The sequence below is a fragment of the Onychostoma macrolepis genome, chromosome 01, assembly GCF_012432095.1.
Source record: "Onychostoma macrolepis isolate SWU-2019 chromosome 01, ASM1243209v1, whole genome shotgun sequence".
NCBI lineage: Eukaryota > Metazoa > Chordata > Actinopteri > Cypriniformes > Cyprinidae > Onychostoma > Onychostoma macrolepis.
The window spans coordinates 656,531-681,886 of NC_081155.1; the positions used below are offsets into that span (position 1 = coordinate 656,531).

Here is a 25,356-nt window from a genome sequence, read left to right on the forward strand (position 1 = left end):
CATTGTTTTGATTGAAAAACCGAAGGTGTGAGGGCACTAGAGGTCACGTTAACCGAAAATTGTCCATCATTTACGGAATTTGTTTGGCAGTGACGGAAAAATCTGAAGGTCCATCACTTTGACAGATTACACTTAGGGTGATCTACTCTAATTTGTAACTGTAATTACCCCCCTGTCCAGTTGGTGGCGAGTGCATCCAGTGTGGCAGCAGAGCGCGGGATCATCAGCCTCCAGAACAAAAATGAGACTGTCACGAGTCTTTTGCTATGCGTTTGTTTACGCACAGGCGAGCACCCACTAGTAGTAAAGTGAAAGCACTTTGCGCTGACACTTTGCTTGGTCTGAGATGGCTGCAGCGATCTATCATGCCACATTGAAGAACGCCAAAGCGGTTTTCGTTGATTGAATTTCCTAATAAAATGGCCATAATTGCAATTCTGAGACTTTGTTTCGTATCAAAATAACAATGCTTAAAGCTTAGCCTAATACAGTACGCTCAATAGAGACGAAATCTCCGAAACTTTGGCCTCAGTGCTTATGGATGTTGGCTAATGCAAGGATTCAGGTTCAGTTTATCACAGCATTCATTCAGACTCCGTTACACAGGCTGATTGGTTCAACATCCCAAACAGGTGTAATGTAGAAATGCACTTACCATTCACAGGTGTGATCAAACACTGCAACAGAAGATAAAAGACAGAACAAAATAAAAGATACAATGTAAAACAAGGTTGTTGTTTTTTATCTCTGTATGTTCTGAGTTTTGTAAAAAGGTATTGAAGAGTGAATGACAGTGAGGAATCCTGTAGGACTGAACAAGATTGAGAAGGAACTGATGTTAAAACAAACTCTTACTGTTGGAGGTTCAGGAAGTGAGCAGTCTGAAAATAAGACAAACATTAATTCATTAATTCCAGAAGAAGTAATGAGAAACACGTTGATCTTCTAGATGAGTCGTCAGTGAGAGATGATGAAGATCAAGAATCACCTCTTGCTCCATTCTGCTTGAGTTCTCCAGTTATGTGGAAGACCAGAGTCTCCATCTCTGTCGGCAGGGAAGGTAAAGCCTGAAACAGCCTCTGAAATCTGAGAAAGAACCACAGAATTATAGCAGATCTCAGCACAAGCGACACCAGACACTCAATATCACGTACCACATACACTTACATCAGTATGTAGGAGCTGCACGGAATAATGGTCTGTGGAAACACAAACGAGCATCAGTGCCATCATCACATACTTGATTCATCAGACTCACTTCTTTGACCACTGTGCATTTACTTTACATTCTCATTTAAGACAATCCACATGCAAAAGCAAAACACTGGTGCATCTGATTAGGGTTTGATGGAGAGCCATTGAGAACAACTGTGTAAATGTTACCATCTGTGAGATTAAGAGCAGGTTTTGGAGAACATCAGGAAGTCCTCGTTCCACAGGAGACACAAGCAGATGATCAAACACTCTATTGATGATGACTTCCTTCTCTGGAAGACCAGGCAGATTATCAGCCATCAGTCCAGCCACCTGCTTTGGAGTGAGATTGTCCAGGGTCTCCAACTAAAGACACACAGAAGAGCAAGAGAATATCAGTGAAGGGTAAAGTGTTGTTGGTGTTATTTGTGTCAATCTTCTTTGATGAAATCACATGTGAAGATGTGAAGACGACGGGATTAAAGAGTCCGTTGATGGAGAGCAGATCTCTGAGAGACACGAACTGAGAGAACGAGCCAAAGTTCTTCTGCAGCCACTCAGCGCTGTTGTTAGCAGTCGACACACAGCCCGCATCTGACACACAGCACACACAGTAAAATCACCTTCATGAACTCCAGAACCTCCACATGAAGCCTGAAACATCAGTGAACCTCCACCTCACCTGTTGCGTTTCTTCTGAGGAAGGCCAGGATGAAGAAGTCCGCCATGTTTCTTCCTTGGGTCTCATTGACAAGTGTGACCTCTGACAGGCTGAGAAATGTTTGAGAATAAAGTTAAACAAGCATCTTAACAGCTCCTGATAGTCCTGAGCTATTGTTGAGGAAATGCTTCTCTTACATGTGCTGGTAAGTTTGGCAGTTGAGGTTTTGCTGCTAGTGCACTGCAGTAGGGATGGTGATGCGAACGGTAAAACGGCTTCAGATATTGACCCAACAACATGCTGATGAAAGTGACGTCACTCCATTGGTCAGGACTGATGCGCTCCAGTCTCAGCTCTCCAATCACATCCAGCACTTGGGACACGACATCACCTCTGATTGGCTGAGACTGATGATGTAATGAGGAGCAATTACTGTCATATTCCCAGTCAATCTTCCAGTGAACACTAGAGGAGTGATGTGCAAGACCTATTTACCATATTTGCCGCTGTGCTGGAGAAGATGACGAGGGCTCCGTCCAGAACATCATTTGCTTTGGTGAAAAGGAGTTTCCAGATCTCCTTGGAGTAACTTCTTCTGCTGGATAGTTGACACTTCAGGAGCCCAGCCAGGCTTTCAGGAGTGAAGCTTGTGATCTACAAACACAGAAGATCTCGTCAGTGGACATCGACGTTCAGGAAACATTATGGTGATTCCAGAAACTGCTGCACATTTGGAGGGATGTAGATTCGTAGATGATCATCAGCATCAGCTCATTTGAACTGAGTTTGCTGTTCGTGGTCTTCTTACCGAAGAGCAAGCGTACTGCTGCAGGTCCACACTACAGGGGGCGCTCACGAGTCCAGCGGACAGGAGAGTCTCGTTACTGTGGAAGACATCAGAATTTCATGAGCACTTCCTGTCTGACAGATGATGTCACAGTGTCAAAGTGGAGAAAAGAGTGTTTTTGCTCGTACCTGTTGACTCCTGAACAAACTCTGGTAGCTGTTAAATCCATCAGAAAACATTGATTAGTGCCACTGGATCTCATTTATAACAATACAACACCAGTTAATATAAATGTTACAAGCAAAAATGTTGAGAGAAAATAATAGAAGTAGAAACTTGACAAACAAAACTTGCTCCGAGCAAATCTTGTTTTGATTCTCTCCGAATTCCTTTCCCAAAATCTACTAGTCTTGTAAACTACTGGGATTTAACTTTTAGTAATATAGAAAGGATAATAAATGGATTTGATAACATGTTCAAGATATTTATCGGTTTCAGTTTACTTGTCCAACAGGCTACTTGCGATTAGCATTGTTTTGATTGAAAAACCGAAGGTGTGAGGGCACTAGAGGTCACGTTAACCGAAAATTGTCCATCATTTACGGAATTTGTTTGGCAGTGACGGAAAAATCTGAAGGCCGTCCATCACTTTGACAGATTACACTTAGGGTGATCTACTCTAATTTGTAACTGTAATTACCCCCCTGTCCAGTTGGTGGCGAGTGCATCCAGTGTGGCAGCAGAGCGCGGGATCATCAGCCTCCAGAACAAAAATGAGACTGTCACGAGTCTTTTGCTATGCGTTTGTTTACGCACAGGCGAGCACCCACTAGTAGTAAAGTGAAAGCACTTTGCGCTGACACTTTGCTTGGTCTGAGATGGCTGCAGCGATCTATCATGCCACATTGAAGAACGCCAAAGCGGTTTTCGTTGATTGAATTTCCTAATAAAATGGCCATAATTGCAATTCTGAGACTTTGTTTCGTATCAAAATAACAATGCTTAAAGCTTAGCCTAATACAGTACGCTCAATAGAGACGAAATCTCCGAAACTTTGGCCTCAGTGCTTATGGATGTTGGCTAATGCAAGGATTCAGGTTCAGTTTATCACAGCATTCATTCAGACTCCGTTACACAGGCTGATTGGTTCAACATCCCAAACAGGTGTAATGTAGAAATGCACTTACCATTCACAGGTGTGATCAAACACTGCAACAGAAGATAAAAGACAGAACAAAATAAAAGATACAATGTAAAACAAGGTTGTTGTTTTTTATCTCTGTATGTTCTGAGTTTTGTAAAAAGGTATTGAAGAGTGAATGACAGTGAGGAATCCTGTAGGACTGAACAAGATTGAGAAGGAACTGATGTTAAAACAAACTCTTACTGTTGGAGGTTCAGGAAGTGAGCAGTCTGAAAATAAGACAAACATTAATTCATTAATTCCAGAAGAAGTAATGAGAAACACGTTGATCTTCTAGATGAGTCGTCAGTGAGAGATGATGAAGATCAAGAATCACCTCTTGCTCCATTCTGCTTGAGTTCTCCAGTTATGTGGAAGACCAGAGTCTCCATCTCTGTCGGCAGGGAAGGTAAAGCCTGAAACAGCCTCTGAAATCTGAGAAAGAACCACAGAATTATAGCAGATCTCAGCACAAGCGACACCAGACACTCAATATCACGTACCACATACACTTACATCAGTATGTAGGAGCTGCACGGAATAATGGTCTGTGGAAACACAAACGAGCATCAGTGCCATCATCACATACTTGATTCATCAGACTCACTTCTTTGACCACTGTGCATTTACTTTACATTCTCATTTAAGACAATCCACATGCAAAAGCAAAACACTGGTGCATCTGATTAGGGTTTGATGGAGAGCCATTGAGAACAACTGTGTAAATGTTACCATCTGTGAGATTAAGAGCAGGTTTTGGAGAACATCAGGAAGTCCTCGTTCCACAGGAGACACAAGCAGATGATCAAACACTCTATTGATGATGACTTCCTTCTCTGGAAGACCAGGCAGATTATCAGCCATCAGTCCAGCCACCTGCTTTGGAGTGAGATTGTCCAGGGTCTCCAACTAAAGACACACAGAAGAGCAAGAGAATATCAGTGAAGGGTAAAGTGTTGTTGGTGTTATTTGTGTCAATCTTCTTTGATGAAATCACATGTGAAGATGTGAAGACGACGGGATTAAAGAGTCCGTTGATGGAGAGCAGATCTCTGAGAGACACGAACTGAGAGAACGAGCCAAAGTTCTTCTGCAGCCACTCAGCGCTGTTGTTAGCAGTCGACACACAGCCCGCATCTGACACACAGCACACACAGTAAAATCACCTTCATGAACTCCAGAACCTCCACATGAAGCCTGAAACATCAGTGAACCTCCACCTCACCTGTTGCGTTTCTTCTGAGGAAGGCCAGGATGAAGAAGTCCGCCATGTTTCTTCCTTGGGTCTCATTGACAAGTGTGACCTCTGACAGGCTGAGAAATGTTTGAGAATAAAGTTAAACAAGCATCTTAACAGCTCCTGATAGTCCTGAGCTATTGTTGAGGAAATGCTTCTCTTACATGTGCTGGTAAGTTTGGCAGTTGAGGTTTTGCTGCTAGTGCACTGCAGTAGGGATGGTGATGCGAACGGTAAAACGGCTTCAGATATTGACCCAACAACATGCTGATGAAAGTGACGTCACTCCATTGGTCAGGACTGATGCGCTCCAGTCTCAGCTCTCCAATCACATCCAGCACTTGGGACACGACATCACCTCTGATTGGCTGAGACTGATGATGTAATGAGGAGCAATTACTGTCATATTCCCAGTCAATCTTCCAGTGAACACTAGAGGAGTGATGTGCAAGACCTATTTACCATATTTGCCGCTGTGCTGGAGAAGATGACGAGGGCTCCGTCCAGAACATCATTTGCTTTGGTGAAAAGGAGTTTCCAGATCTCCTTGGAGTAACTTCTTCTGCTGGATAGTTGACACTTCAGGAGCCCAGCCAGGCTTTCAGGAGTGAAGCTTGTGATCTACAAACACAGAAGATCTCGTCAGTGGACATCGACGTTCAGGAAACATTATGGTGATTCCAGAAACTGCTGCACATTTGGAGGGATGTAGATTCGTAGATGATCATCAGCATCAGCTCATTTGAACTGAGTTTGCTGTTCGTGGTCTTCTTACCGAAGAGCAAGCGTACTGCTGCAGGTCCACACTACAGGGGGCGCTCACGAGTCCAGCGGACAGGAGAGTCTCGTTACTGTGGAAGACATCAGAATTTCATGAGCACTTCCTGTCTGACAGATGATGTCACAGTGTCAAAGTGGAGAAAAGAGTGTTTTTGCTCGTACCTGTTGACTCCTGAACAAACTCTGGTAGCTGTTAAATCCATCAGAAAACATTGATTAGTGCCACTGGATCTCATTTATAACAATACAACACCAGTTAATATAAATGTTACAAGCAAAAATGTTGAGAGAAAATAATAGAAGTAGAAACTTGACAAACAAAACTTGCTCCGAGCAAATCTTGTTTTGATTCTCTCCGAATTCCTTTCCCAAAATCTACTAGTCTTGTAAACTACTGGGATTTAACTTTTAGTAATATAGAAAGGATAATAAATGGATTTGATAACATGTTCAAGATATTTATCGGTTTCAGTTTACTTGTCCAACAGGCTACTTGCGATTAGCATTGTTTTGATTGAAAACCGAAGGTGTGAGGGCACTAGAGGTCACGTTAACGAAAATTGTCCATCATTTACGGAATTTGTTTGGCAGTGACGGAAAAATCTGAAGGCCGTCCATCACTTTGACAGATTACACTTAGGGTGATCTACTCTAATTTGTAACTGTAATTACCCCCCTGTCCAGTTGGTGGCGAGTGCATCCAGTGTGGCAGCAGAGCGCGGGATCATCAGCCTCCAGAACAAAAATGAGACTGTCACGAGTCTTTTGCTATGCGTTTGTTTACGCACAGGCGAGCACCCACTAGTAGTAAAGTGAAAGCACTGCGCTGACACTTTGCTTGGTCTGAGATGGCTGCAGCGATCTATCATGCCACATTGAAGAACGCCAAAGCGGTTTTCGTTGATTGAATTTCCTAATAAAATGGCCATAATTGCAATTCTGAGACTTTGTTTCGTATCAAAATAACAATGCTTAAAGCTTAGCCTAATACAGTACGCTCAATAGAGACGAAATCTCCGAAACTTTGGCCTCAGTGCTTATGGATGTTGGCTAATGCAAGGATTCAGGTTCAGTTTATCACAGCATTCATTCAGACTCCGTTACACAGGCTGATTGGTTCAACATCCCAAACAGGTGTAATGTAGAAATGCACTTACCATTCACAGGTGTGATCAAACACTGCAACAGAAGATAAAAGACAGAACAAAATAAAAGATACAATGTAAAACAAGGTTGTTGTTTTTTATCTCTGTATGTTCTGAGTTTTGTAAAAAGGTATTGAAGAGTGAATGACAGTGAGGAATCCTGTAGGACTGAACAAGATTGAGAAGGAACTGATGTTAAAACAAACTCTTACTGTTGGAGGTTCAGGAAGTGAGCAGTCTGAAAATAAGACAAACATTAATTCATTAATTCCAGAAGAAGTAATGAGAAACACGTTGATCTTCTAGATGAGTCGTCAGTGAGAGATGATGAAGATCAAGAATCACCTCTTGCTCCATTCTGCTTGAGTTCTCCAGTTATGTGGAAGACCAGAGTCTCCATCTCTGTCGGCAGGAAGGTAAAGCCTGAAACAGCCTCTGAAATCTGAGAAAGAACCACAGAATTATAGCAGATCTCAGCACAAGCGACACCAGACACTCAATATCACGTACCACATACACTTACATCAGTATGTAGGAGCTGCACGGAATAATGGTCTGTGGAAACACAAACGAGCATCAGTGCCATCATCACATACTTGATTCATCAGACTCACTTCTTTGACCACTGTGCATTTACTTTACATTCTCATTTAAGACAATCCACATGCAAAAGCAAAACACTGGTGCATCTGATTAGGGTTTGATGGAGAGCCATTGAGAACAACTGTGTAAATGTTACCATCTGTGAGATTAAGAGCAGGTTTTGGAGAACATCAGGAAGTCCTCGTTCCACAGGAGACACAAGCAGATGATCAAACACTCTATTGATGATGACTTCCTTCTCTGGAAGACCAGGCAGATTATCAGCCATCAGTCCAGCCACCTGCTTTGGAGTGAGATTGTCCAGGGTCTCCAACTAAAGACACACAGAAGAGCAAGAGAATATCAGTGAAGGGTAAAGTGTTGTTGGTGTTATTTTTGTCAATCTTCTTTGATGAAATCACATGTGAAGATGTGAAGACGACGGGATTAAAGAGTCCGTTGATGGAGAGCAGATCTCTGAGAGACACGAACTGAGAGAACGAGCCAAAGTTCTTCTGCAGCCACTCAGCGCTGTTGTTAGCAGTCGACACACAGCCCGCATCTGACACACAGCACACACAGTAAAATCACCTTCATGAACTCCAGAACCTCCACATGAAGCCTGAAACATCAGTGAACCTCCACCTCACCTGTTGCGTTTCTTCTGAGGAAGGCCAGGATGAAGAAGTCCGCCATGTTTCTTCCTTGGGTCTCATTGACAAGTGTGACCTCTGACAGGCTGAGAAATGTTTGAGAATAAAGTTAAACAAGCATCTTAACAGCTCCTGATAGTCCTGAGCTATTGTTGAGGAAATGCTTCTCTTACATGTGCTGGTAAGTTTGGCAGTTGAGGTTTTGCTGCTAGTGCACTGCAGTAGGGATGGTGATGCGAACGGTAAAAACGGCTTCAGATATTGACCCAACAACATGCTGATGAAAGTGACGTCACTCCATTGGTCAGGACTGATGCGCTCCAGTCTCAGCTCTCCAATCACATCCAGCACTTGGGACACGACATCACCTCTGATTGGCTGAGACTGATGATGTAATGAGGAGCAATTACTGTCATATTCCCAGTCAATCTTCCAGTGAACACTAGAGGAGTGATGTGCAAGACCTATTTACCATATTTGCCGCTGTGCTGGAGAAGATGACGAGGGCTCCGTCCAGAACATCATTTGCTTTGGTGAAAAGGAGTTTCCAGATCTCCTTGGAGTAACTTCTGCTGCTGGATAGTTGACACTTCAGGAGCCCAGCCAGGCTTTCAGGAGTGAAGCTTGTGATCTACAAACACAGAAGATCTCGTCAGTGGACATCGACGTTCAGGAAACATTATGGTGATTCCAGAAACTGCTGCACATTTGGAGGGATGTAGATTCGTAGATGATCATCAGCATCAGCTCATTTGAACTGAGTTTGCTGTTCGTGGTCTTCTTACCGAAGAGCAAGCGTACTGCTGCAGGTCCACACTACAGGGGGCGCTCACGAGTCCAGCGGACAGGAGAGTCTCGTTACTGTGGAAGACATCAGAATTTCATGAGCACTTCCTGTCTGACAGATGATGTCACAGTGTCAAAGTGGAGAAAAGAGTGTTTTTGCTCGTACCTGTTGACTCCTGAACAAACTCTGGTAGCTGTTAAATCCATCAGAAAACATTGATTAGTGCCACTGGATCTCATTTATAACAATACAACACCAGTTAATATAAATGTTACAAGCAAAAATGTTGAGAGAAAATAATAGAAGTAGAAACTTGACAAACAAAACTTGCTCCGAGCAAATCTTGTTTTGATTCTCTCCGAATTCCTTTCCCAAAATCTACTAGTCTTGTAAACTACTGGGATTTAACTTTTAGTAATATAGAAAGGATAATAAATGGATTTGATAACATGTTCAAGATATTTATCGGTTTCAGTTTACTTGTCCAACAGGCTACTTGCGATTAGCATTGTTTTGATTGAAAACCGAAGGTGTGAGGGCACTAGAGGTCACGTTAACGAAAATTGTCCATCATTTACGGAATTTGTTTGGCAGTGACGGAAAAATCTGAAGGCCGTCCATCACTTTGACAGATTACACTTAGGGTGATCTACTCTAATTTGTAACTGTAATTACCCCCTGTCCAGTTGGTGGCGAGTGCATCCAGTGTGGCAGCAGAGCGGGATCATCAGCCTCCAGAACAAAAATGAGACTGTCACGAGTCTTTTGCTATGCGTTTGTTTACGCACAGGCGAGCACCCACTAGTAGTAAAGTGAAAGCACTTTGCGCTGACACTTTGCTTGGTCTGAGATGGCTGCAGCGATCTATCATGCCACATTGAAGAACGCCAAAGCGGTTTTCGTTGATTGAATTTCCTAATAAAATGGCCATAATTGCAATTCTGAGACTTTGTTTCGTATCAAAATAACAATGCTTAAAGCTTAGCCTAATACAGTACGCTCAATAGAGACGAAATCTCCGAAACTTTGGCCTCAGTGCTTATGGATGTTGGCTAATGCAAGGATTCAGGTTCAGTTTATCACAGCATTCATTCAGACTCCGTTACACAGGCTGATTGGTTCAACATCCCAAACAGGTGTAATGTAGAAATGCACTTACCATTCACAGGTGTGATCAAACACTGCAACAGAAGATAAAAGACAGAACAAAATAAAAGATACAATGTAAAACAAGGTTGTTGTTTTTTATCTCTGTATGTTCTGAGTTTTGTAAAAAGGTATTGAAGAGTGAATGACAGTGAGGAATCCTGTAGGACTGAACAAGATTGAGAAGGAACTGATGTTAAAACAAACTCTTACTGTTGGAGGTTCAGGAAGTGAGCAGTCTGAAAATAAGACAAACATTAATTCATTAATTCCAGAAGAAGTAATGAGAAACACGTTGATCTTCTAGATGAGTCGTCAGTGAGAGATGATGAAGATCAAGAATCACCTCTTGCTCCATTCTGCTTGAGTTCTCCAGTTATGTGGAAGACCAGAGTCTCCATCTCTGTCGGCAGGGAAGGTAAAGCCTGAAACAGCCTCTGAAATCTGAGAAAGAACCACAGAATTATAGCAGATCTCAGCACAAGCGACACCAGACACTCAATATCACGTACCACATACACTTACATCAGTATGTAGGAGCTGCACGGAATAATGGTCTGTGGAAACACAAACGAGCATCAGTGCCATCATCACATACTTGATTCATCAGACTCACTTCTTTGACCACTGTGCATTTACTTTACATTCTCATTTAAGACAATCCACATGCAAAAGCAAAACACTGGTGCATCTGATTAGGGTTTGATGGAGAGCCATTGAGAACAACTGTGTAAATGTTACCATCTGTGAGATTAAGAGCAGGTTTTGGAGAACATCAGGAAGTCCTCGTTCCACAGGAGACACAAGCAGATGATCAAACACTCTATTGATGATGACTTCCTTCTCTGGAAGACCAGGCAGATTATCAGCCATCAGTCCAGCCACCTGCTTTGGAGTGAGATTGTCCAGGGTCTCCAACTAAAGACACACAGAAGAGCAAGAGAATATCAGTGAAGGGTAAAGTGTTGTTGGTGTTATTTGTGTCAATCTTCTTTGATGAAATCACATGTGAAGATGTGAAGACGTACGGGATTAAAGAGTCCGTTGATGGAGAGCAGATCTCTGAGAGACACGAACTGAGAGAACGAGCCAAAGTTCTTCTGCAGCCACTCAGCGCTGTTGTTAGCAGTCGACACACAGCCCGCATCTGACACACAGCACACACAGTAAAATCACCTTCATGAACTCCAGAACCTCCACATGAAGCCTGAAACATCAGTGAACCTCCACCTCACCTGTTGCGTTTCTTCTGAGGAAGGCCAGGATGAAGAAGTCCGCCATGTTTCTTCCTTGGGTCTCATTGACAAGTGTGACCTCTGACAGGCTGAGAAATGTTTGAGAATAAAGTTAAACAAGCATCTTAACAGCTCCTGATAGTCCTGAGCTATTGTTGAGGAAATGCTTCTCTTACATGTGCTGGTAAGTTTGGCAGTTGAGGTTTTGCTGCTAGTGCACTGCAGTAGGGATGGTGATGCGAACGGTAAAAACGGCTTCAGATATTGACCCAACAACATGCTGATGAAAGTGACGTCACTCCATTGGTCAGGACTGATGCGCTCCAGTCTCAGCTCTCCAATCACATCCAGCACTTGGGACACGACATCACCTCTGATTGGCTGAGACTGATGATGTAATGAGGAGCAATTACTGTCATATTCCCAGTCAATCTTCCAGTGAACACTAGAGGAGTGATGTGCAAGACCTATTTACCATATTTGCCGCTGTGCTGGAGAAGATGACGAGGGCTCCGTCCAGAACATCATTTGCTTTGGTGAAAAGGAGTTTCCAGATCTCCTTGGAGTAACTTCTGCTGCTGGATAGTTGACACTTCAGGAGCCCAGCCAGGCTTTCAGGAGTGAAGCTTGTGATCTACAAACACAGAAGATCTCGTCAGTGGACATCGGCGTTCAGGAAACATTATGGTGATTCCAGAAACTGCTGCACATTTGGAGGGATGTAGATTCGTAGATGATCATCAGCATCAGCTCATTTGAACTGAGTTTGCTGTTCGTGGTCTTCTTACCGAAGAGCAAGCGTACTGCTGCAGGTCCACACTACAGGGGGCGCTCACGAGTCCAGCGGACAGGAGAGTCTCGTTACTGTGGAAGACATCAGAATTTCATGAGCACTTCCTGTCTGACAGATGATGTCACAGTGTCAAAGTGGAGAAAAGAGTGTTTTTGCTCGTACCTGTTGACTCCTGAACAAACTCTGGTAGCTGTTAAATCCATCAGAAAACATTGATTAGTGCCACTGGATCTCATTTATAACAATACAACACCAGTTAATATAAATGTTACAAGCAAAAATGTTGAGAGAAAATAATAGAAGTAGAAACTTGACAAACAAAACTTGCTCCGAGCAAATCTTGTTTTGATTCTCTCGAATTCCTTTCCCAAAATCTACTAGTCTTGTAAACTACTGGGATTTAACTTTTAGTAATATAGAAAGGATAATAAATGGATTTGATAACATGTTCAAGATATTTATCGGTTTCAGTTTACTTGTCCAACAGGCTACTTGCGATTAGCATTGTTTTGATTGAAAACCGAAGGTGTGAGGGCACTAGAGGTCACGTTAACCGAAAATTGTCCATCATTTACGGAATTTGTTTGGCAGTGACGGAAAAATCTGAAGGCCGTCCATCACTTTGACAGATTACACTTAGGGTGATCTACTCTAATTTGTAACTGTAATTACCCCCCTGTCCAGTTGGTGGCGAGTGCATCCAGTGTGGCAGCAGAGCGGGATCATCAGCCTCCAGAACAAAAATGAGACTGTCACGAGTCTTTTGCTATGCGTTTGTTTACGCACAGGCGAGCACCCACTAGTAGTAAAGTGAAAGCACTTTGCGCTGACACTTTGCTTGGTCTGAGATGGCTGCAGCGATCTATCATGCCACATTGAAGAACGCCAAAGCGGTTTTCGTTGATTGAATTTCCTAATAAAATGGCCATAATTGCAATTCTGAGACTTTGTTTCGTATCAAAATAATGCTTAAAGCTTAGCCTAATACAGTACGCTCAATAGAGACGAAATCTCCGAAACTTTGGCCTCAGTGCTTATGGATGTTGGCTAATGCAAGGATTCAGGTTCAGTTTATCACAGCATTCATTCAGACTCCGTTACACAGGCTGATTGGTTCAACATCCCAAACAGGTGTAATGTAGAAATGCACTTACCATTCACAGGTGTGATCAAACACTGCAACAGAAGATAAAAGACAGAACAAAATAAAAGATACAATGTAAAACAAGGTTGTTGTTTTTTATCTCTGTATGTTCTGAGTTTTGTAAAAAGGTATTGAAAAGTGAATGACAGTGAGGAATCCTGTAGGACTGAACAAGATTGAGAAGGAACTGATGTTAAAAACAAACTCTTACTGTTGGAGGTTCAGGAAGTGAGCAGTCTGAAAATAAGACAAACATTAATTCATTAATTCCAGAAGAAGTAATGAGAAACACGTTGATCTTCTAGATGAGTCGTCAGTGAGAGATGATGAAGATCAAGAATCACCTCTTGCTCCATTCTGCTTGAGTTCTCCAGTTATGTGGAAGACCAGAGTCTCCATCTCTGTCGGCAGGGAAGGTAAAGCCTGAAACAGCCTCTGAAATCTGAGAAAGAACCACAGAATTATAGCAGATCTCAGCACAAGCGACACCAGACACTCAATATCACGTACCAAATACACTTACATCAGTATGTAGGAGCTGCACGGAATAATGGTCTGTGGAAACACAAACGAGCATCAGTGCCATCATCACATACTTGATTCATCAGACTCACTTCTTTGACCACTGTGCATTTACTTTACATTCTCATTTAAGACAATCCACATGCAAAAGCAAAACACTGGTGCATCTGATTAGGGTTTGATGGAGAGCCATTGAGAACAACTGTGTAAATGTTACCATCTGTGAGATTAAGAGCAGGTTTTGGAGAACATCAGGAAGTCCTCGTTCCACAGGAGACACAAGCAGATGATCAAACACTCTATTGATGATGACTTCCTTCTCTGGAAGACCAGGCAGATTATCAGCCATCAGTCCAGCCACCTGCTTTGGAGTGAGATTGTCCAGGGTCTCCAACTAAAGACACACAGAAGAGCAAGAGAATATCAGTGAAGGGTAAAGTGTTGTTGGTGTTATTTGTGTCAATCTTCTTTGATGAAATCACATGTGAAGATGTGAAGACGTACGGGATTAAAGAGTCCGTTGATGGAGAGCAGATCTCTGAGAGACACGAACTGAGAGAACGAGCCAAAGTTCTTCTGCAGCCACTCAGCGCTGTTGTTAGCAGTCGACACACAGCCCGCATCTGACACACAGCACACACAGTAAAATCACCTTCATGAACTCCAGAACCTCCACATGAAGCCTGAAACATCAGTGAACCTCCACCTCACCTGTTGCGTTTCTTCTGAGGAAGGCCAGGATGAAGAAGTCCGCCATGTTTCTTCCTTGGGTCTCATTGACAAGTGTGACCTCTGACAGGCTGAGAAATGTTTGAGAATAAAGTTAAACAAGCATCTTAACAGCTCCTGATAGTCCTGAGCTATTGTTGAGGAAATGCTTCTCTTACATGTGCTGGTAAGTTTGGCAGTTGAGGTTTTGCTGCTAGTGCACTGCAGTAGGGATGGTGATGCGAACGGTAAAACGGCTTCAGATATTGACCCAACAACATGCTGATGAAAGTGACGTCACTCCATTGGTCAGGACTGATGCGCTCCAGTCTCAGCTCTCCAATCACATCCAGCACTTGGGACACGACATCACCTCTGATTGGCTGAGACTGATGATGTAATGAGGAGCAATTACTGTCATATTCCCAGTCAATCTTCCAGTGAACACTAGAGGAGTGATGTGCAAGACCTATTTACCATATTTGCCGCTGTGCTGGAGAAGATGACGAGGGCTCCGTCCAGAACATCATTTGCTTTGGTGAAAAGGAGTTTCCAGATCTCCTTGGAGTAACTTCTGCTGCTGGATAGTTGACACTTCAGGAGCCCAGCCAGGCTTTCAGGAGTGAAGCTTGTGATCTACAAACACAGAAGATCTCGTCAGTGGACATCGGCGTTCAGGAAACATTATGGTGATTCCAGAAACTGCTGCACATTTGGAGGGATGTAGATTCGTAGATGATCATCAGCATCAGCTCATTTGAACTGAGTTTGCTGTTCGTGGTCTTCTTACCGAAGAGCAAGCGTACTGCTGCAGGTCCACACTACAGGGGGCGCTCACGAGTCCAGCGGACAGGAGAGTCTCGTTACTGTGGAAGACATCAGAATTTCATGAGCACTTCCTGTCTGACAGATGATGTCACAGTGTCAAAGTGGAGAAAAGAGTGTTTTTGCTCGTACCTGTTGACTCCTGAACAAACTCTGGTAGCTGTTAAATCCATCAGAAAACATTGATTAGTGCCACTGGATCTCATTTATAACAATACAACACCAGTTAATATAAATGTTACAAGCAAAAATGTTGAGAGAAAATAATAGAAGTAGAAACTTGACAAACAAAACTTGCTCCGAGCAAATCTTGTTTTGATTCTCTCCGAATTCCTTTCCCAAAATCTACTAGTCTTGTAAACTACTGGGATTTAACTTTTAGTAATATAGAAAGGATAATAAATGGATTTGATAACATGTTCAAGATATTTATCGGTTTCAGTTTACTTGTCCAACAGGCTACTTGCGATTAGCATTGTTTTGATTGAAAACCGAAGGTGTGAGGGCACTAGAGGTCACGTTAACGAAAATTGTCCATCATTTACGGAATTTGTTTGGCAGTGACGGAAAAATCTGAAGGCCGTCCATCACTTTGACAGATTACACTTAGGGTGATCTACTCTAATTTGTAACTGTAATTACCCCCCTGTCCAGTTGGTGGCGAGTGCATCCAGTGTGGCAGCAGAGCGGGATCATCAGCCTCCAGAACAAAAATGAGACTGTCACGAGTCTTTTGCTATGCGTTTGTTTACGCACAGGCGAGCACCCACTAGTAGTAAAGTGAAAGCACTTTGCGCTGACACTTTGCTTGGTCTGAGATGGCTGCAGCGATCTATCATGCCACATTGAAGAACGCCAAAGCGGTTTTCGTTGATTGAATTTCCTAATAAAATGGCCATAATTGCAATTCTGAGACTTTGTTTCGTATCAAAATAACAATGCTTAAAGCTTAGCCTAATACAGTACGCTCAATAGAGACGAAATCTCCGAAACTTTGGCCTCAGTGCTTATGGATGTTGGCTAATGCAAGGATTCAGGTTCAGTTTATCACAGCATTCATTCAGACTCCGTTACACAGGCTGATTGGTTCAACATCCCAAACAGGTGTAATGTAGAAATGCACTTACCATTCACAGGTGTGATCAAACACTGCAACAGAAGATAAAAGACAGAACAAAATAAAAGATACAATGTAAAACAAGGTTGTTGTTTTTTATCTCTGTATGTTCTGAGTTTTGTAAAAAGGTATTGAAGAGTGAATGACAGTGAGGAATCCTGTAGGACTGAACAAGATTGAGAAGGAACTGATGTTAAAAACAAACTCTTACTGTTGGAGGTTCAGGAAGTGAGCAGTCTGAAAATAAGACAAACATTAATTCATTAATTCCAGAAGAAGTAATGAGAAACACGTTGATCTTCTAGATGAGTCGTCAGTGAGAGATGATGAAGATCAAGAATCACCTCTTGCTCCATTCTGCTTGAGTTCTCCAGTTATGTGGAAGACCAGAGTCTCCATCTCTGTCGGCAGGGAAGGTAAAGCCTGAAACAGCCTCTGAAATCTGAGAAAGAACCACAGAATTATAGCAGATCTCAGCACAAGCGACACCAGACACTCAATATCACGTACCAAATACACTTACATCAGTATGTAGGAGCTGCACGGAATAATGGTCTGTGGAAACACAAACGAGCATCAGTGCCATCATCACATACTTGATTCATCAGACTCACTTCTTTGACCACTGTGCATTTACTTTACATTCTCATTTAAGACAATCCACATGCAAAAGCAAAACACTGGTGCATCTGATTAGGGTTTGATGGAGAGCCATTGAGAACAACTGTGTAAATGTTACCATCTGTGAGATTAAGAGCAGGTTTTGGAGAACATCAGGAAGTCCTCGTTCCACAGGAGACACAAGCAGATGATCAAACACTCTATTGATGATGACTTCCTTCTCTGGAAGACCAGGCAGATTATCAGCCATCAGTCCAGCCACCTGCTTTGGAGTGAGATTGTCCAGGGTCTCCAACTAAAGACACACAGAAGAGCAAGAGAATATCAGTGAAGGGTAAAGTGTTGTTGGTGTTATTTGTGTCAATCTTCTTTGATGAAATCACATGTGAAGATGTGAAGACGACGGGATTAAAGAGTCCGTTGATGGAGAGCAGATCTCTGAGAGACACGAACTGAGAGAACGAGCCAAAGTTCTTCTGCAGCCACTCAGCGCTGTTGTTAGCAGTCGACACACAGCCCGCATCTGACACACAGCACACACAGTAAAATCACCTTCATGAACTCCAGAACCTCCACATGAAGCCTGAAACATCAGTGAACCTCCACCTCACCTGTTGCGTTTCTTCTGAGGAAGGCCAGGATGAAGAAGTCCGCCATGTTTCTTCCTTGGGTCTCATTGACAAGTGTGACCTCTGACAGGCTGAGAAATGTTTGAGAATAAAGTTAAACAAGCATCTTAACAGCTCCTGATAGTCCTGAGCTATTGTTGAGGAAATGCTTCTCTTACATGTGCTGGTAAGTTTGGCAGTTGAGGTTTTGCTGCTAGTGCACTGCAGTAGGGATGGTGATGCGAACGGTAAAACGGCTTCAGATATTGACCCAACAACATGCTGATGAAAGTGACGTCACTCCATTGGTCAGGACTGATGCGCTCCAGTCTCAGCTCTCCAATCACATCCAGCACTTGGGACACGACATCACCTCTGATTGGCTGAGACTGATGATGTAATGAGGAGCAATTACTGTCATATTCCCAGTCAATCTTCCAGTGAACACTAGAGGAGTGATGTGCAAGACCTATTTACCATATTTGCCGCTGTGCTGGAGAAGATGACGAGGGCTCCGTCCAGAACATCATTTGCTTTGGTGAAAAGGAGTTTCCAGATCTCCTTGGAGTAACTTCTGCTGCTGGATAGTTGACACTTCAGGAGCCCAGCCAGGCTTTCAGGAGTGAAGCTTGTGATCTACAAACACAGAAGATCTCGTCAGTGGACATCGACGTTCAGGAAACATTATGGTGATTCCAGAAACTGCTGCACATTTGGAGGGATGTAGATTCGTAGATGATCATCAGCATCAGCTCATTTGAACTGAGTTTGCTGTTCGTGGTCTTCTTACCGAAGAGCAAGCGTACTGCTGCAGGTCCACACTACAGGGGGCGCTCACGAGTCCAGCGGACAGGAGAGTCTCGTTACTGTGGGGTAGATAAACTCTTCTCATTATTTTGATTTACTTTAATTGTTTTTTAAGTTTAAAGTTTTACTTTAAACTTTTTATTAGTAAAAATATTTTTTTATCAGTGAAAAGTCCAAAATTAACAGTACCTGCTGATTCCATTACAAATTGATGTCTCTGTAAAAGTAACATAAAAGGAAATTAAGAAAAACAGACAGAGCACATTTTGGTTTGGTTAGTTTCTTTTGGTACTTTACAGCTTAAACAATATTAAACTTACCGTTGACTGATGTTGAAATACACTGCAAATGACATGACCACAAATCAGTAATGGGTTATGAAGTTATTTTCTTTTATGTTTACGAAAATATAAAAAAAATATAAAAATAGCATATCCAATGAGATTAAAACTTTGTTTCTTACTGTTACAGGTGGTGGAAAACAGCCTGTTAAAGACACAACAGTAAAATCTTAGAATTATAGAAAATGTGTGTCTCAGTTACAGCTATATCATAGTCTAAATTGATGACTAAATTCACTTAAGATATTTAGATAATTAGTTCCATAATTTTAATTTGATTTGTTTGTGTGCATGCATCTGTACCAGGAGGAGCCATGTGTTCCAGCTGACTCGTGTAGTTCTTGATGTGTTGCATCATGTGTGGAGGAACCACAGATTCCTGCAGCCTCTGAACTCTGAAAGAGAGAGAAATCATGTGAAACTGTGACTGAAGCAGTTCAGTAATAGAAGCAGTGTTTTAGTGTTACTTACATCTGCTGGTAAGACGAGCACTCCAAACCCATCTGATATCAAAACAAAATGAGAAATAATTAATCTTACTCCAAAATAATTGTATGTGCTGCAATCTGTCTACAAACACACAGTCTTTTGCAGAGATGGTCTTACCTGGCCAGCGAGCATGATGAGATATTCAAGCATCTCAACTAGACCACGGTCTTCAGGAGAAACCAGGATGTGATCAAAAACCATGTTTATGATGATGTTTTTCTCTGGGAGACCTGCAAAATACTCAACTATGAGTTCAGCTGTCTGTCTTGGGAAGAGAACCAGCAGTGCATCTATCTGAAATACACAAAGAAAACACTTCTTTTAACAAAAATAATCGAAAAGGAATCCAATTCATCAATCACATGAGAAGGTCATGAATAGAGCTAAATTTTAAACAGAGAAACAGAATAAAACAAGCTGAAATGCAGCAGATATTCTTGTCAGTGGGACTGTGGGTATAACTCACAGCGTTGAAGTCTCGGTTCAGCTGGTACATTTCCCTCAACGTAGCAAAATGTGAAAATCCACCAAGATTCAGAGTAACCCAGATGCTGCTGTTCTCCGCAGGGCAGCCACCTGAAAACATGTTGACAACATATTTTTATAGATGGATGGATGGATGGATAAACATATAGATAGACAGATGTACCTGAAACATTTTGTCGGCTCAGGAAGGATGAGATGAAATGCTGGTAAACATCCTGCAAACCTTCTTCTGACATCAGGAACATGTTGTCGCTGAGTTCTGAAACACTGAAGTTCAACATGAATGTCAGGTGAGCGTGGAGGTCAGCTGAGAACAGAGTTAATCAGGTGGGATTAGCAATGCCTTCAGTGGACGTACAGTATCTGGAAGGTTTGACAGCTGAACTCTTTTTGACTGAGGCACGTGAGATATTCTGGAGTGAGTGTGGAGAGAAGAGGCTTTAACTTGATCTGGAACCATAATCTCACAAACGACTCATCCTGCAAGTTGCTCATCGTGAAGGTGTCATGAACCATTTGGTCCAGGATGTCACTGAAGGGGGAACTCTGGGAACTGAAGTTCTGGGCAAGAAACAACATGCAAACAGGAATTATATCAAATACTGGTTTCTACACAGCTGATGTGAGATCTGGCAGGACTTACGGTCATGGATAGCTGCTGCAGGAGAGCGTTGAGGTTCTGGGAGAGATGCAGGAGGACACTCGAGAGCGTCTCCTCGTTGAGCGTGAGGTTTGAGCGTGCTGCGCAGTGCAGGACCGTGGCCACATGTTCCACCAGGTCCGTCAGCTAGAAAGACATGAAATCATAATGCCATGCCAGCACAGAACATGCTTGGAATAATGTGTATGTTTCCAGCAAGCATTTAGCTTACCCCACACGTTCTGTTATCAATAAAGACGCTGCAGATGTCCTGATTTTCATTCTGGGCTCCAGTTCCCATTCCCGTCTCAATGTAGCTAAAGAAAACACGCCAAACCACATCAGAGCATTCTCATTACTCCATCAGAGAAATCTTCTGGATAACTATGACAGTACTCGCATAGTAAACTCACAACTGGTTATGGAAGACAGCCGTGAGGTTGGGGTGGATTTCTATCTGGCCAGGAGGAAGGAATCGCCGGAGTATGGGAGAAACCACGTGCGTGTACCAGTCGTTAATGTTCACAGGGTCAAACGTGACCAGCTGCTGGCTGGAATTCTGCTTGAAGGGAGCGGCGAGCTCGGCGAGCGTCAGGTTGATCATGGCCTGCACCAGTGTGGTGCTCCGCATGCTGCTCAAGTTTTGCTTGAGGAAGAGAGCAGATACAGACAGCAGAATTCAGGAGGTGGGTTTTTGGTTTATGATGCCTTACTAAATGTGCGAGTGTGCTGTTACCTGCTTCGTCAAGGACACAAACTGTCTAACAAAACTCCCGACAGGACTGAATGCCGTCATGAATCCATTCAGCGCCTGAAGCCACACATCAGACTGGATTAATCATTCAGTATCTCAGGAGATTTGCATATTATGGTCTCTTAAACATCTACTTATTTGCTCATCTACATCAGGGCTGGGCAACTCATTGATCCCATTTTCCCCCCCAATAAATGTAAGATCAGCATCTTTAATAAAATAAAATCTATCAATTTATGCATTTTTTTGTGATTTTTAGTGTGTTTTTTTAATTATTTATTTACATCTAAAAGTACCATATTTTATGTAAAATATGCTTATTTTTATGTTATATTTAATATTTCTTTTACTTCAGTAAAAAAAAAATAATTCCATAATTTCAGACAGCCAAAACCTAAAAATTTGGTGACTTTGGTGACATCTGGTAGTCTTCTTATGATGATATAAAAAATATCAAAATATCAAAAATATCAATAGACACTAGTTGGCAGTAGTTTTCAATGGTTTTTTTGTGGGCATGTGAGAGAGAGAGATTGTTTGACACATTGAGAATGTTGTATAGGCTCACCCTTTCATTTATACATGTGTTTGATCTGCATTGTGTTGGATTTATTGAACAAATAAGAACAATGCTTTGAATTTTAGTATTTTCCATTAATTTCCTATGGGAGAAATTTAGGAGTTTTTTTTTTTTTTTCAACCACTTAACTTTGTTGAATCAACTCCTCTATTTGTGAGTGTGTGAGTGTGTGTGTGTGTTCAGGTGGCAAACTTAGGAAAAGTAGCCAAGTCTTGAACCGCTCAGATTAAGGAAACAATTTTTAAGAAAACAAAATAAAATGATTTTGCCCAAATTTGTCCCGAAGGATGATTGAGGGTTAACCCTGATGAAAATCACCCGTCTGTAGCTTTCTAGTAATCCTGGAGACCTTAATTAGCTCATTCCAGTGTGTTTGATTGGGGTTGGAGCTGAGCTCTGCAGGAAAATGGATCTCGAGCCCTGATCTGCGTCTGTGAGACTGTGACTGGCATGATTCTTACCTGTCCAAGAGGGTCTTGAAGTGAGGCGGATGGAACGGTGTTCATATAATACGCTGTGCCGTTATGTGAAGGCCATGGATCCTCAGAGGGTATCAGAGTGGAACGCAAACTCTGAAACACTAGGCCGAGGGAGCCGTCTGTCAAGCCCACCACCTCCGGATGAAGGAGAAGCTCTGCCTTCTGTTCTGGACTCAAGAGGTGCAAAACCTCCAGCTGACAAGACAGGGAAGAACCTCAGAACATCTCCAGGACATCAGCACAGAGCTAAGGATGCCATCGAATGACCATCAGGATAACATCAGATGCGAGAGTGAGTGTTCCTACCCCGCTGAAGAGCATGTTGATGGACGTGAAGTCACGCACTTGAGCCATGACCGAGAACGAGCCGAAGTTCTTCAAGAGCCAGTCCTCAGTGCTGTCCTCTGGATCTACACAGCCTACAACAACATACAATCAGACTACTCAAACCTGCCCAAAACCCTCACAGAACACAAACATGACCAGTGCTAGAGGTGAAGCGATACCTGAGGATGTGTTTCTAGAGAGAAACGGGTACATGAAGAAAGAATAGATCCACTTCTGTCGCACTGGATCCAGACCGGAGAAATGCTGACTCAACTCCTTTACACTATACACAACAAAACATACAAGCAGTCACAGATACGGCACACACATGCACAAGGAAATAAAGACCTCAGTTTCTTAAATGCTGCCGTACACAGTCTGGTAGGCGCTGCAGCTGAAGTTTCTGTTGCTGAGGCATGTGAGGAAGTTTCTGGAGACGGACGACAGCAGAGGAGTGAGTTTGATGTCCAGCCACGCTCTGATCACGTGATCCTCGTTCAGACTGATGCCTCCCGACAGATCCACGACCGGCACGCCGGCCACACTGGAGCGCTGCGAGACAGACAGTGTCAAGGCGGGGCCACAGCAGTGAAGGCTCATGGGATATGTGTGTCTGTGTGTGTTTGTGTGTGTACCATGAAGGAGTAGACGTCCAGTGCGGCGCTGATGAGTGCCTTCAGGTGAAGGATGTGGTCTGTGTCAGGCTCTGATGGGACGCCGGCACACGTCAGGAAGCTCCGCGTGGGACCGTCCAACTAAACACAGCACAGATTGAGAATGAGAGTGTGACATGACAGCATCAAATGTGGGTTCAAGTCCCATTCAAAGGAAGTCTGTTCACTCTGCGACCGTAAATTGCAATACTGCTTCCCACACTCATGTTTAACTTACATATTTAAAACCAGCAACGAATGCTCAAATAGCATTGAAAAAGCTTATATTTCAGGCTGGAGTTTGGGTTCCTTGCTTGGACAGCAGCTTTTAAAAGATACTTAATTTCCAGTCATGTTATTGATTTAACAGCACTGACACTATCAGAACAGAACTGAATTGATCTGAATAACGACACTATTCTCTTTTGTAGAGCTACTTTACAGCTAAAAATTGAATTTGTTTCATTACAGATTAATTGAACATTAACACTGTTTTTTGTTTTGTCTATACAGTAATTAACATGTTCCACAGGCGTTCTCTAGTGACTGGTGGGAGTGGTGGGCTTTCATTGTGTCTATGATCTTGTTTTTGTCTAGGCTACTTTTATTCAGAAAGAGTGATCATGTTGCCTTTGGTTTCATGTTTCTGTCTGGAGGATTGGTGTCTAATCAGTCTGTTTGTGTCTATGTCCAGTGTTGTTCTGCTATTGTCTTGTTAATGCTTTGGTTAGTGATTCTGTCACCTCTGAAATATCTGTCATTTTATTTATTTTAATGTTATAAAATGGCATTAGATTTCTTTATAACATTTCGCTCACCTTGCATTATTGTTTAGTTCATTGTGAATTTGTGTGTTTAGCTCAACAATGAACAATCTAAAAATATCCTGTGTGTGTGTGTGTGTGAGTCTGTGTGTGTGTGTGCGTGCGTGTGTATGTATGTGTGTGTGTGCGTGCTCACATCAGTGCATTGTTCTGCTGTAAGTCCAGCACTCGTTCCACTGGTTTGACTGTAAATCATGAAATGAGATGAGATTAATGTGGGCAGAGGGAGGAGATGGAGCTGAATGGAAAGTGAGCTATAGGTCACGATGATGAATGAAAGTAAGAAATGTTAAGTCATTTCACAACAACAGCATAAAACACAAGAAAGACTGCATTCTGGATGGGTTCTTTTGTCTCAAAAGTTTCTGTAGGTTACATAATGTAAAGATCTGAAGGGCTTCACTCACTTCTGCACTGCTGAACAAACGCTGCCTGAAAACAGAGACAGACAGAGTCACGTCTCACATCTGTCGTAATGTACAGTAAGCTGGACATTGTGGCTAAATGAACTCTGACAGAGAGAGATCAAGCCTGCATTTAACCTGTGTATTACACAGCTATTACCAAATAAAGTCCACACATATTAATCAGAGTCTTATGATTCAGTTCTGTGAGAAGAAGCACAGTCAGACGTGAAACTAGCACATTGAGTGAGAAAATTATAAACTAATTTATTAACATCATTATAGACAAGTATTTGAAAGACACCACTGATCACAATCAGGTATTCCAGAGCATGAACTAAGAGTGTTTCAATAAAATAACCGTCCTGTGCATTTTCTCACACACTCATATCATGGACTCTTTGTTGTTTGGAGTGCTGTTTTTCATTAATCAGTTTAAACATAAATGACAATTGTGGACTCACCGAAACCCATCGCTCCGACGTACAGGAGCAGCAAAATAAGAGGCTTTCTCATGAGGACTGATCTGCTTCCCGTAGACGCTCCTGTGAAATTCAGCTCTTAGACAAACAGACACAACACCAGATGAATGAAATGCTTATTTCTCAGATGACCGCTAAACCTAATGACTGAAAGCAGGAGTTTCATTAGTCTTAAGCTTTCATCTTACGACATACAGTAGAAGAAAGATTTTACAGCCGTATGAAGAAGGGATAAAAACAACACTGAAATGACACACACACACACACACACACACACACACTTGCATATGTGGTTTAATACCTTTTTTTTAAAAGTATTTTTCAAACATGTATCAACATTCCAGTAAGTTTCTTCTGTTCAC

General features: G+C 42.5%; 3 protein-coding genes and 2 long non-coding RNA genes across 5 annotated transcripts; all 5 read right to left on the minus strand.

Moving 5' to 3' along the window:
* Positions 1-193: 193 nt before the first annotated feature.
* On the minus strand, positions 194-2,871 carry LOC131535942 (uncharacterized). The gene is made up of 12 exons (XM_058768486.1): positions 2,831-2,871; positions 2,664-2,739; positions 2,351-2,509; positions 2,170-2,262; positions 2,053-2,087; positions 1,877-1,965; positions 1,670-1,788; positions 1,384-1,560; positions 1,168-1,199; positions 989-1,086; positions 856-881; positions 194-677 (listed from the first exon to the last, which is right to left on the minus strand). Exons 1-12 carry the CDS (start codon positions 2,869-2,871, stop codon positions 585-587), a joined length of 1,038 nt encoding a protein of 345 aa, XP_058624469.1. The 3' UTR covers positions 194-584.
* Positions 2,872-3,208: 337 nt separating this feature from the next.
* On the minus strand, positions 3,209-14,761 carry LOC131535947 (uncharacterized). Its single transcript, XM_058768497.1, has 42 exons — positions 14,737-14,761; positions 14,561-14,649; positions 14,354-14,472; positions 14,067-14,243; positions 13,851-13,882; positions 13,672-13,769; positions 13,539-13,564; positions 13,338-13,359; positions 12,346-12,373; positions 12,179-12,254; positions 11,866-12,024; positions 11,685-11,777; positions 11,567-11,601; positions 11,391-11,479; positions 11,184-11,302; positions 10,897-11,073; positions 10,681-10,712; positions 10,502-10,599; positions 10,369-10,394; positions 10,169-10,190; positions 9,175-9,202; positions 9,008-9,083; positions 8,695-8,853; positions 8,464-8,606; positions 8,220-8,308; positions 7,992-8,131; positions 7,727-7,903; positions 7,333-7,429; positions 7,200-7,225; positions 7,000-7,021; positions 6,005-6,032; positions 5,838-5,913; positions 5,525-5,683; positions 5,344-5,436; positions 5,227-5,261; positions 5,051-5,139; positions 4,844-4,962; positions 4,558-4,734; positions 4,342-4,373; positions 4,163-4,260; positions 4,030-4,055; positions 3,209-3,851 (listed from the first exon to the last, which is right to left on the minus strand). Exons 2-42 carry the CDS (start codon positions 14,604-14,606, stop codon positions 3,759-3,761), a joined length of 3,456 nt encoding a protein of 1,151 aa, XP_058624480.1. The 5' UTR covers positions 14,607-14,649; positions 14,737-14,761; the 3' UTR covers positions 3,209-3,758.
* Positions 14,762-14,808: 47 nt separating this feature from the next.
* On the minus strand, positions 14,809-15,653 carry LOC131526542 (uncharacterized). Its single transcript, XR_009267489.1, has 3 exons — positions 15,348-15,653; positions 15,035-15,193; positions 14,809-14,946 (listed from the first exon to the last, which is right to left on the minus strand). It is a non-coding gene; the product is annotated as an uncharacterized LOC131526542 (long non-coding RNA).
* Positions 15,654-16,438: 785 nt separating this feature from the next.
* LOC131535950 (uncharacterized) lies at positions 16,439-23,511 on the minus strand. The gene is made up of 29 exons (XM_058768508.1): positions 23,473-23,511; positions 23,267-23,386; positions 23,005-23,183; positions 22,811-22,914; positions 22,611-22,723; positions 22,287-22,499; positions 21,228-21,302; positions 20,905-21,137; positions 20,724-20,808; positions 20,495-20,638; positions 20,210-20,412; positions 20,015-20,118; positions 19,832-19,941; positions 19,483-19,659; positions 19,348-19,379; positions 19,180-19,271; positions 18,999-19,021; positions 18,856-18,877; positions 18,725-18,752; positions 18,519-18,594; positions 18,206-18,364; positions 17,984-18,117; positions 17,732-17,820; positions 17,504-17,643; positions 17,239-17,415; positions 17,023-17,054; positions 16,844-16,941; positions 16,711-16,736; positions 16,439-16,531 (listed from the first exon to the last, which is right to left on the minus strand). Exons 1-29 carry the CDS (start codon positions 23,509-23,511, stop codon positions 16,439-16,441), a joined length of 3,120 nt encoding a protein of 1,039 aa, XP_058624491.1.
* Positions 23,512-24,260: 749 nt separating this feature from the next.
* On the minus strand, positions 24,261-25,074 carry LOC131534728 (uncharacterized). Its single transcript, XR_009269429.1, has 3 exons — positions 24,977-25,074; positions 24,516-24,540; positions 24,261-24,293 (listed from the first exon to the last, which is right to left on the minus strand). It is a non-coding gene; the product is annotated as an uncharacterized LOC131534728 (long non-coding RNA).
* Between the last annotated feature and the right edge of the window lie 282 nt (positions 25,075-25,356).

Excerpts from the sequence above, each read along its gene's own strand:
- LOC131535942 (XM_058768486.1), bottom strand. The coding sequence starts at position 2,871 with ATGGATTTAACAGCTACCAGAGTTTGTTCAGGAGTCAACAG. Across the intron at positions 2,740-2,830 it reads GTTTGTTCAGGAGTCAACAG|TAACGAGACTCTCCTGTCCG; the intron begins GTACGAGCAAAA and ends TGTCTTCCACAG. Across the intron at positions 1,087-1,167 it reads TGCAGCTCCTACATACTGAT|ATTTCAGAGGCTGTTTCAGG; the intron begins GTAAGTGTATGT and ends GTTCTTTCTCAG.
- LOC131535947 (XM_058768497.1), bottom strand. The coding sequence starts at position 14,606 with ATGGCGGACTTCTTCATCCTGGCCTTCCTCAGAAGAAACGCAACAG. Across the intron at positions 8,132-8,219 it reads CCTCAGAAGAAACGCAACAG|ATGCGGGCTGTGTGTCGACT; the intron begins GTGAGGTGGAGG and ends GCTGTGTGTCAG. Across the intron at positions 5,437-5,524 it reads CCAGCACAGCGGCAAATATG|TCTCAGCCAATCAGAGGTGA; the intron begins GTAAATAGGTCT and ends TTACATCATCAG.
- LOC131535950 (XM_058768508.1), bottom strand. The coding sequence starts at position 23,511 with ATGAGTGTGGGAAGCAGTATTGCAATTTACGGTCGCAGA. Across the intron at positions 19,942-20,014 it reads GAGCCGACAAAATGTTTCAG|GTGGCTGCCCTGCGGAGAAC; the intron begins GTACATCTGTCT and ends ACATGTTTTCAG. Across the intron at positions 17,821-17,983 it reads TTGGGTCAATATCTGAAGCC|CCTGTCAGAGGTCACACTTG; the intron begins GTTTTACCGTTC and ends AACATTTCTCAG.